Below are 11,561 nucleotides of genomic sequence, written 5' to 3' on the forward strand. Positions count from 1 at the left end.
TCTTCCGTTCAAAACACTTCATTTACACGTCCTTTGGCATGTTGATTGCCATGCTCAAGTAAAATGTTAAAGTGACATTATACTGGAACAACTCAAACTTCAGATGAATTTCCTGTCATATCTTCCTATCATATCGAGAAGAGCAATTTAGTAGTTTAGAGCACCCACTTTTTTTAGACAAGTGATACCTCACCAGCACACTTCAAAGAAAACAGAATCCTTTTGTAGGGCAGCCACAGCCTGGAAATAAGTTCAGCTGTTCACAGATTTAAAGCTTTATTTATAGGAAGTTCACTGCATTAACGGCAGCAATATTTGCATTGTATTTGAATTCCACACTAATAGGTTAATATTTACATTTAGAAAACACTTAAACCAAAACAGACTAAAAACACAGCCACAGTTTTAAAGCAGACAAACGTACAAGTTACAGACTCTATAATAAAAGCAATCACAATTATTTCATTCTGGTTGATTTAGTCCAAAGGTCTGTTATTTCTTAATCAGATTAGCAGGAAGAGTGGATTTGTCCAAGTCATCGAAATATGGATGGTTCAAGGCCATTTTGCCAGAAATTCTTTTTGAAGGATCATAGATCAACATTTTCTGGAAGAAAAAGGAAACATATTTACCCCCTCATGAAATGGGGAACTCAAATTATGTTAAATAAGTAGATATTTAACCACAGTAATAATTAAGTAACCATAAAGGTAAGTTCTTCCTCTATGTTCCACATTTTCTCATAGAGGGAGAGGTCACTTCCACCTGTAAGTCAGTAGCTGGTCAGTAGTAATGCGTCATGTCTCAGAAAGCGAAGAGACATTTATTCTCCCATTCAATAACCAAGCCCATGCACGTGTCGCGGTACCATATGCACCAAACTAAATCCAGAACCAGGCACCAAGTGGCAATGGGTATCAGTCCCTTAAGCTGAGAAGCCCAGACATTAACAAGCTGTTAATGCCCAAAACGCTTACAAGGGCAAGCAGACCTGTGCTTCTTTCATTAAGCTGACATTGAAGAAACTGATGTCAGATTGCTTCTACTCAGCTTGGTGCAGCTGTTCATGGTTAAAATATTAACAGAGTGACCACTCTGTTGCAGAAGCCAAACAGGAAAGCAGTATAACAAGCAGGTACAACTGAAGAAACCTTCAAGCTTGAAAACTTGAGTTCCTTTGCAGTAAGAACTTCAAGTGACAACACCATTAATAAAGTCAATGAGAGCAAACAGAGGGGGTGCCATAGCCACTAAAATGGCCCCCAGGGCTTTCTAGAACTGGCAAGATTTGTTTTGCTGTGTTTGTAAAAAAAAAAAAAAAAAAAAAGGCAGCAGCATCTACAGTTTGTTTCATACAGCCAGGGGCCAAAAAGAAGAAAGGAATGAAGCATTTAGCAGAGTCCTCTACTAAACGTAAAACTAGTGAAGTCTCCACAAAGCCTTTTTGTTTTTATTTCTCCTTACTAAAGGAAAGTACATTTCAAATTGAGGTGACCAGGATTTTACCAGGTGCTTCTCCCCCATCCCCACAAATTTATCTTCTGGAAAGAAAGAGCTTAACCAGTATTATTCTGCCCAGTGTTCAGTCTTGACATTTAACTATCCTTAGACTTCATCCTACAGGGAGTCTTCCAAGTTGATTTAAACCACTGAATTTGCATTTATATTCTCTGAACTCCTGCCAAATGCAACACTATCTCTAGATTTAACCTTGTATGTCTAATTTTACCTTACGCGACATGTTCCCATTAGCTATACCCCAGAACAACAGTATCTTATAGATAATACTGACTGATGTCAAAGGTTCTCTTAAAATTGACTTAGACAAAAAAGGGCAAATTTCTCTGAAAAAGGGATCCTGTGACATGGAGACTACAGCACATCAGCTGATAGATTACATGACTGTTTCTTCTCTGAGCAGTCTGGAACTTAGTTTTTCCTGAAACTTAGTGTCTAATAGACCAAAGCCTTTGATGACAGCCATTAAGTGCTTTGAAATGCTGGCCAGAGAAATCATTCAGCTTATGAAGGTCTTAAGTTTGCAGCCTCACTCAAGCAATTGGTCTTAACACAAAAAAAATATGTAACCCCTTTTCAAAGACAGCTATTTTAGCAATAGTCTATAGAAGGAAAATTTAACATTTTCATTGACACATCTGAGCTTGTGCCCTAGAATGAAACATTCAGTTTTGTTGCCTTTAAAGTTTTATTACTGCTTCAGGCTTAAAATTGCCATAGGATACTTAAATAGATTCCAGATGCCTAAGAATTCAGCCATACCACGCATTAACGGGAAGCTAAAATTTCAACATTTATTAATTTAAGGTAGAACTATACAAGATTTTACAGGATTTAATATGCTTTATTAAATCCCATTATTAACACCATTTGAGGAACTAGTAATTTTTTTTGCCTATTAGCCACAGCCCAAGACATACGTTTTATAGATGTGGCTTCATTGTAAGCTCAGAGGAGTGCTTAGCAGGCCAGTTACATGATTGTATCAACATTCACTTGCCTGTTCAATTGATTTTAGTTTGTAAATACAATCAGTAACAATTCTACTTCAAACTGATTTAACAATGATGCTGTCAGTGGACACAGAGGAATTATTCCCAGCTTAAGTCAGTTATCTCTGTAAAACAATACCGCTACAAGGTTCAGAGAACTTTCCAAAACAACTATATGTTTAGGTTGTTCAGGTTATCAGTCTGAACCATGGCTCTGTTCTCACACAGAAAAACTGTGAGAAACTGTGGTCATTTGAACTTCTTGGGTAACACCGCTTCAGAATGTTTTGCCACAGCCATACCAACAGAGGTAATGAACTACTTTGCGACTGCTTAAAAACGTGAGCCAGCTACCCAGGTAATGCTGTACAAGGTTCTCTTTGTACCAAGATGGTTCTGAAGTTTCAGCTTATCTTAAGACAGAGAGCACCCACCCCACACCACCATATACAAGTCTGCACTGTATAAATGCATCTTTAGGACAAGTCACCAAGGTACTTTCTAATACTTAGGTACATCTAAGATCACACCTAAGATATGATCTAAACTAGTTGGCAGTGGCAGCGTGTGAACTGGAAGAGCACTAAATGGAAATGCCTGATGACGAGCTTGTCAAATAAAGGCTTTACCCCATGCAACGCTACAGGCTTGGGGAGGAGTGGCTGGAGAGCTGCCCGGCAGAGAAGGCCCTGGGGGTGCTGGCTGACAGCCGGCTGGGCATGAGCCAGCAGTGCCCAGGTAGCCAAGGAGGCCAACAGCATCCTGGCTTGTGTCAGCGCTGGTGTGGCCAGCAGGAGCCGGGTAGGGATGGTGCCCCTGTGCTGGGCACTGGTGAGGCCACACCTTGAATACTGTGTTCAGTTTTGGGCCCCTCAGTACAAGAGGGACATTGAGGTGCTGGAGCGTGTCCAGAGAAGGGCAATGAAGCTGGTGAAGGGTCTGGAGAGCAAGTCTGATGAGGAGCAGCTGAGGGAGCTGGGGGGGTTTAGCCTGGAGAAGAGGAGGCTGAGGTGGGACCTTATTGCTCTCTACAACTGCCTGAAAGGAGGTTGTAACGAGGTGGGTGTTGGTCTCTTCTCCCAATTAACAAGCAATAGGACCTGAGGAAATGGCCTCAAGCTGTGCCAGGGGAGGTTTAGATTGAATATTAGGAAAAATTTCTTCCCTGAAAAAGTGGTCAGGCCCTGGCACAGGCTGCCCAGAGAGGTGGTGGAGTCACCGTCCCTGGAGGTGTTCAAAAAAATGTGTAGATGTGGCACTTCAGGGCATGGTTTAGGAGTCCTGGGGGTGTTGGGTTGACAGTTGGACTTGATGATCTTGGAGGTCTTTTCCAACCTTAATGATTCTGTGATTCTTAGTGTGGTAGTTCAACTGCGTGGCCAGAGAAATAAAGCAAACTCACACCAGACACAAAATATACCAATTAAAAGTTAATCCACCACAGCCAAAAAACCTTAACTTGAAACTTAAAGGCAATTGAGACAGACACTACAGACTTGAACTAAGCCCCTGGTTTCAAAGCTCATCAATAATTCAGCTGTTTCCATCATTGTTTATTCAGTTATGACCACCATGAAAGCTTAACCAAGATGAGCCCACCAAGATTAATCCACATGTTACCATAAGAGAAGAACGTTTCCAACCAGATTAGCAGTCATTCAGCCGCATCATAAGTAGTGCTGGCACCAGGACAGTGACAGCTAGTGTGTGTGTAGCAATCTTCACTTAGACCTAGTTTGTAAAAGCTCATCCTCACTTTTGAGTTGTGCCTGGCTTATTAGTATAAAAAAGCTGAGGCATAATTGCTTAATGAGAAGTTGTCTAGTCACCTATTATTTATTAAATAGGTGAGTCAATGTCACACAAGGTGTCAGTTCTACAAGAACAACAGCCCATACCACTGCCAATAGCATGAAGATCTCCATATCTTCATTCTAGCCAAGACTGATTAGTATAGCTTTATGCATTCTAGAGTATTGGAAACGACCTGTTCAGTTTCTTAAGCAGCAGTTTAAGAAAGCCTACTTACAGACAGCAGATCGAGTCCATCTTCATCTAAGTTTTTAACATGTGCTCCCAGGCTGCCGGGTTTCCATTTTGGGAATGTGTTTTTATAGTCTTGCAGGGATTCCACTTCAGGCCATACCTCATTGTTGGGGGTACCTAAAGCTCTGTGCAAACATAAGCAAAATACTGAGCAGTTTAGTCTGAAATCTGCATGCGCTACTCTGGTTTTAGTAAGACATGCGCAGCACTGTTGTGCAGTGCTGCACAAGGAGCAAGGAAAGGTTCAGCCTGACATACCTGAAGATTCTGAAGAGCTGGTCAATCTCAGAGTCCCCATGGAAAAGTGGCTTTTTTGTTGCCAGCTCAGCAAATATGGTACCTATACTCCACATATCTACAGGAGTAGAGTAACGAGCAGATCCTAGCAACACTTCTGGAGACCTGTACCACAGTGTCACTACCTATTGAACAAGGAAATTTTTTTATAAGTTTATAGAATCAGGTCCTTTAATGGACTGCAAGCACAACGGTTCATTCATTATTAAGCAGCTTTTTGGTTAAAACAATAGTTGGTGCTAGGACTTTTAGTGAAAATACTAGTTTCAAACTTCTTTTACAGATAAGTGTAACAAACTTCATTGCAGTAGTTTTTACTGCAAGCAAAGCAGTTGCCTACACTACTTCCCAAAGGGCAGGAAGCCTTTAACACCTAGCCTTTACAACCCTCAACAAACATAAGTACTTTGTGAAGCAAAAATGCCCTTAGGAGACAGTGAGCAGCAAGTTCTGGCCCATCTGATTCACTGTCATGGTAATAGTGGTATTCAGAAGATGCTTTAGAACCATAGAGTCAGGGAGATGAAAAGCCATTCCGTAAAACAAAACCAAAATAGAACTTTATGATACTGTTAGTTGATGACTTCAAAAGCTCCATGATTCTTTTTTAGCTGTTTCATGTTCAGTTATTACCAGGAAGCTAGTAAGCATTGTCCATATCACCAAGAGGATGTTCCAACCCACTCACTTCATGAGTGTATACTCGCACTGGAATTCCAAAGGCTCGAGCCAACCCAAAGTCTGCCAGTTTAATCACTCCTTTGTCATCTATTAAGAGATTCTGAGGTTTTAAGTCTCTGTGCAGAACTCTTCTTGAATGGCAGAAGACAATACCTTGCAAGATTTGATACAAGTAACTCTGTAGAAAGGATAAAGTGGGAGGAAAAAAAAAAAAAGAGTAACCTTTAGTACAAGTTAATGTTCTGCAACATAAAGCTGCTCCCTTACATTAACTCTCCCCATAGTACCAGGAAATGGATATCCAAAGCATTGCAGATATTGAGTTAATATGAACCATAAAGCCACACATTAATTTTTTACTTAAGCTTAGTTTAAGGCAGTTTAATTTCAATAATTAAAAGAATTTGAAGTGGCATGTGAGAGCAAAACACACATTCATCTTATTATCCACAGCTGCTTGTTTAACCTTTCATTTCTCCTCAAGGATTTAATTGTACTGAAAGTAAAAGCTGCTTATAGCTTTATAGGTCATCTTTAGATTAATTTCTCTCTTATATTAAGAAATTGTCCTCATTACCTTAACTCGTGAACGATCCAAATATTGGCCAGATGGAATACTATCCAAATATTTCTTGAGATCCATGGAAAGGAATTCAAAGACGAGGTACAGTCTTGAATCCTGCATAAGAACATCCTGGAGGCTAAAAATTGAGTGTACAGTCAACTCCTTTGCAAGATGCACGGACTCACATTTTCCCGCTCAACAGGGATACAAGCTGTATTTCCAGGATCCTGTTACAAAAGCCTTAAAAAGCTTTCAGTCTTCAAAGACTGGGTGAGTTACACTGTCATCTGGAAAATCAGCTATATCTGAAATAGTGTCAGACTGAGATAAACACCCTATATGCTTCTGCTTAAACCTACATTCCCTCATGCCTAGTATCAGACACAGGATGCGAGAGGAAAAAATATTGCTGCCTTTAAAAGAAGGCTGTTGGGTGTTGGTACCTAGCTTCCGTTTGAAGCTGGCTTATTACAGCAGAGCGTGAATTTCTAGGAGGGTTTAAGGGAATGTTATAATAGGAACCTAGCAGACACAGCAGGATTTGCACAGGTTATTAAGTTTTTCCTTCATCATTACTAGATTATAAGGGCTCCTGTGCCCAAGCACACATACATGAGACGCTAGATGGCTGGAACTTGGCCAGTTTTAAGGCACACTAGAGATAAAGTATTTTGCTGCATCAAAGAGCAAGTAAATATCTTGTGGGGAAGACAATAGCTGTGATCAGTTCTACATGTCAAGTAGGCACTGGTGGAAGTTTCACTCATAGCTCAGATGTGCCAGCTATGACAGCATTGTAACACAGCACGTAAGTGTCTGCTACAGAACAGCAAGTGATTGATGACGGAGGCTCACGTAAGGACACTAAGGTCAGATGGTCTATTCCAAGGTGGCAGATAAAGTTCTAAACTTTACCGACTAAATTAACAGCTTTAACCAGTTTTCATGAGGCATGCTGTCTCTGTTCTGATAATAACCACTCTGAAGATAATTTATATAGATTACAAAATCAACAAAAATTTGTTAGATTCCTGGAATGGGAAGAGGCAGCATGGGGAAGTCTTAATTAGAAAACTGGCATTAACACAGGATTTGGGACTACAGCTATTTGCTGCAAAGCAGACACTGTATTAAGCAGAGTAGTTCACACCTCACTAGAATGGTAGAAAAAAAATTTCTTCTCTGAAGGGACCTAGTGCCCTTCAAAGAGTTTAGCTAAATACCAGTATATGCATACCAGACTATATTGGGATGACGCAGCTCTTTTAATAAAGAAATTTCTCGGATAGCAGTACTTGGAACACCTTCCTCCTCACTTTCTAGACGTATTTTCTTCATAGCAACCACTTGGCCTGTGGTTTTGTGCCGACCTTTATACACAACACCATAGGTACCTGAACAAAAACACAGCGAAACACATATAGGAAATACCACCTTCAGGTACAGATAAGTCACTGCAAATAAGAATTGCTAACAAAAGCAAGAGTCCTTGCAATCAAGTATTTTTTTGTTTAATTGTTTGGCTTGATGAAGAACTACTACTTAGTTTTGGCAGTTTAACCAGGCATTAGTTTTGTTTGTTTAAAGCATGCCACCCATACACAGCATCATTTGTTAGGACAGGGTACTTAGTAGCCTATGTGTGAAACTTGAATATTTGGAAGTTGTACTTGTAAAATCAGATACTATTTGGAATTCAGGTTGATTAACTTTCAGGCAAGATCACTATACCTCTTCATCCCCGAGGGTTTGTGATTTTGCCATTGATACATCCTGTTAAAAAGTTAAAGGCTTAGCTGCGAAAAAAGTAGTGCTCCCTCTGCAATCAGAGATCCGTCCACCCATTGGTCAGCTCTACAGAAATACCTCTAACACAATCCTCAGGGCAGGAGAGAGGGTAGTGCTGTGGGTCTCAGCAGAAGCTAAAATTGGAACCAGTAGTAAATCTCAAATCAATAATCTATTTTAATCATCAGTGAGCACAGAACTAGAACCCTCAACAAACCAAGACAGCTGAATTATTCTCTTTTCACACTTCTTGAAGCATTAGTCCCTCAGATTAAGCCCAAACAAACTAGTTGCTTTGGGAAGAAAGATTCATGCACAAGGCTTCAGTTATGAATCTTTGTTGCAAGATCCAAGCCCATACACTTCACAATTACCTTAGAGAACGCCTTCCTAGAGTAACATACTGCAAATTGTCAAGTCTCTATAAGGCTGAAGCATTATAAAACACACCAACTTCTACATTTAACATAGGCCGGATTTCCAGTGAAAGGGGCATTGCGTTTAACAGCTGCATCGAAGAAATCTTCTTAGAGTCTTATAGTAAATTAATTGTTAAAATTCACTTCTCTGCAGAGGTTTACAAGCTGCTCTTTCCTTTGACAAGTGTAGTAACTTGCTATAATCCAAGCAGAACGATCCACAAACCACTACTCCCCACCAGCAGCTCCAAGCAAAATAAGCATACCACATAGTAACACTTCAGGAGCAACTGGTACTCAAATTCATACACAAAGGAACAGAGGAGCTTCCTAAATTGAAAATCTCTTTTCAGGCCTCAGAATGTATTTCCCCCCCCTCTTTGAGGAAAATTATACCATTCACCATCAATATGAAGGCAGATGCTTCTCAGCAATGATCAGTTGTTTCAAATAGACCATGTCATCTTCAAAAGGAGGGCAGTCTGAAAGCTTTTACATATAGAGATAATTACTGCAGTTAACCACAAGCTTATTCTGCCAGTTAGTCGAATGTCAGGAGTTCCTCCAATAGCCCAGATGTGCAGAGCTTCTATGGCACTCGATAACTCAAACTGTGGAGGCATTACAGGGCTGATGGTTCTCCATACTTACCTTCCCCAATCTTCTCTATTTTTGTGTAGGCATCCATTGCTATGGTTATTCCTGAAACAAACAGCAAAGAAAAAAACAAAAGTCACAAGGATGAATAGCTGCTCTCCTGAACACAGCCAAGTCACTGGAATAACGCCAGGTCTTTGGAAGCTAGCTTTGCCTCGCATGATTAGGACATAATGTGGAGCACTTACCATCCTCCTCAACAAAAACACTGGTTTTTATTCACGGTTCCAACTAGAAAAACTACATCCCAAAGCATGATTAGGCATCAACTCAAAGAAGAGAGATGCTTTTGTGAAGAAAGCTCCTCCAAGCAACTGAAAAGAAATCACACCCTACTGATCAGTTGTATGTAGTTACTCGTTAGCAGGAATCCTACTACCTAAAAACCACAAGGTTTGACGTTAGCAGTGCAAGGGAACCGCAGCCCCGTGCCATCCGGGAAGCGCGCAGCGCAGGCTTCAGAGCTAAACCCAAACCACGTTAGGGGCGCACGGTGCCCGGCGGCGTTAGCAGCCGGCGGGGCCGGCGCTTCCCACCTTCCGTCCTGCTCCTGGCCAGCCTCCCCGGGCTGAGCCTCAGCACCCGCGTTACGAGGTAAGGCGCGGGGCCGGGGCCGTTGCCGACCGCCGGCAGCCGCCGCGCACGCGAGGGCGGGCGGCCCCCGGGCCCTCAGCCGCGGCCAGGAGCGGGCTGCGCTGCCGCCCCGGGCCAGCCCCTGCCCCGCTCCCGCGGGTCGCGGCGCCCAGCAGCCGCCCCCGGCGAAGGGAGAAGCCCCCGGAGGGCATCCCGCCTCCCGCCCGCTCCAGCTGCCACGGGCGGCGCTGCCCCCGCCGGGAACGGACAGGGGGCCCCGCACACCGCCCCGCTGGGGAGCGGGACTCCCCCGGCCGCCCGAGCGACGGCTGAGCACGGCAGGAGCGCCGGAGGGACCGACCCGAGGCCGGGCGGGGCGCGGCGGCCCCAGCCCCGCCGCTGGGGAGATCAACACCCCCGTCCCCTCACACCGCAGCCGTTACGCGGCCCCGCACAACAAAGGCGGCAGAAAAGCGGGACTCCAGCCCCTCAGCGGGGCCAGCGCGGCGTACCCGGGCTGGAGCCCCCCCTCACAGCCTCCCGCTCCCCCTCACCTCCGCCGCCGCCGCTCACCGCCGCAATGGACGTCCCTGGCCCGGCTCAGGGGAGGGCGGCACCAGTGCATTCGAACCGGCCGCGCGCCGCCGCGCTCCGCCAATAGCGCCGCGCCGAGATGATTCAAAGCGGCCAATCAGCTCGCGCCGCTCCAGCCGCGCCAAAGCGGGCCCGAAAGGCGGATACCTTCCCTCCGCTGGGGAACCGGCGCGGCCAGGCGCGGCAAGCTGGGGGCGCCGAGGGCGTCCGCTTGGTTCGCGGCCCGTGCGGGCGGGCGCGTGGGTCCCTATAGCCCATGGTCTTTTTGCCCAAAGGGCGAAAGACGAGGGTCTTCGTGCAATGGGTTGTACTGGGACGGCACTAACAGGTAAACTGGTCGCTGCTCAAGTTACATATCAGGCTCTTTGCATGGCGTGGGCAAAGTAATTGTATTTGGGTCAAGCTAGGCTTGTGGCTGCAGCTGCTCCTTTTGGTCAAGTAAGTCTTTTAGGTCCTGATGCCGCGGCCGGCCAAAGCGTGAATTCCTTATTTCTGGCTACAAGGGTGCCGGTCTGTGAAGTACTGCTGGGACTTTTGATGCACACATTAACAAAAGTTTATTGGGTAACTTAATTCCCCAGAAGCCAGGACATATGCCTGTAGGTGAATTCAAGTTTTGTATCGCTGCTTCCAGATTAAGAACAATTAGTCCTTCTGTCTGAAAGAAGGGTTGGGAATGTAACTAGAGAAGCACCTGTGGGCTTTGCTCAGGTGGTGCTCTGGCAGTTGCAACCTCCCTCCATCAGTACCTGGGGAAGTTGTAAAGCAATGCACTTCCATTTAAAAAAAAAAAAAAAAGCCTGGGAAAATATTGTTCCAAACATCGCAACATTGGGTTGCTTAGAAACTTCAATGCTAAATAGATTTGCAAAGCAAACGTGTTCCTAATTTTACAGGCGTCCCTCCCCTACAGGATGGTTTCACCGAGGATTCTGCGGTGCCGCTGACCCGCCCTGGCACCCGTTTCTCATCAGCACCGACAGTCCTGGGCCAACACGCTCCTGTAGAAACCTATGGTCCCTGCAGGAGTGAGACACAAGCACCGCTCTGCATTATTGAAGTAACTGCATTTTTTGATTACTCCATTGCACTGGTTTACAACATCCGTGAAGGACGGCATTGCTGCTCCCCTTAAATGTGAGCGGGGCGGGCCGCTGTACACAAACGTGTACGGCGTCTCCCTTAGGAGCGTTTCGTTGGGAGGGTGATTCCAGGAGGCAGGACTGTTTAGGGTGCACGTCCTTCTTCTCTTCCCCAGCCCATGGCAAAGGCAAGAGGCAGCTTGTCCAGCTCCTCCCCCCAACACACACACGCGTCAGGGGTAAAAATCCTCCACTTTCCCCTCCCTCCTGGGGAATTTTTGCAGCATACGCTGCGCATGCTCACAGGTTTCTGTTTACTTTGAATTGTGTATTCCCAGCACTTGCTGGA

The 11,561-nt window shown here is 44.5% G+C and overlaps 1 protein-coding gene across 1 annotated transcript; it reads right to left on the reverse strand.

Annotated features, from left to right (window-relative positions):
- Window positions 1-259: 259 nt before the first annotated feature.
- Window positions 260-10,184, reverse strand: CDK1 (cyclin dependent kinase 1). The gene is made up of 8 exons (XM_075109610.1): window positions 10,091-10,184; window positions 8,958-9,008; window positions 7,337-7,493; window positions 6,112-6,235; window positions 5,542-5,712; window positions 4,815-4,978; window positions 4,540-4,681; window positions 260-606 (listed from the first exon to the last, which is right to left on the reverse strand). The coding sequence occupies exons 2-8, from the start codon at window positions 8,992-8,994 to the stop codon at window positions 493-495; spliced, it is 909 nt and encodes a 302-aa protein (XP_074965711.1). The 5' UTR covers window positions 8,995-9,008; window positions 10,091-10,184; the 3' UTR covers window positions 260-492.
- Window positions 10,185-11,561: the final 1,377 nt, after the last annotated feature.

The sequence above is a fragment of the Phalacrocorax aristotelis genome, chromosome 14 (genome assembly GCF_949628215.1).
Source record: "Phalacrocorax aristotelis chromosome 14, bGulAri2.1, whole genome shotgun sequence".
In the NCBI taxonomy this organism is placed as follows: Eukaryota; Metazoa; Chordata; class Aves; order Suliformes; family Phalacrocoracidae; genus Phalacrocorax; species Phalacrocorax aristotelis.

Coding starts and splice junctions, on each gene's coding strand:
- CDK1 (XM_075109610.1), bottom strand. CDS start 8,994: ATGGATGCCTACACAAAAATAGAGAAGATTGGGGAAG. Junction 6,236..7,336: donor CGTCATCCCAATATAGTCTG/GTATGCATATAC, acceptor CTCAATTTTTAG/CCTCCAGGATGTTCTTATGC. Junction 4,979..5,541: donor TGCGAGTATACACTCATGAA/GTGAGTGGGTTG, acceptor CTTGTTCAATAG/GTAGTGACACTGTGGTACAG.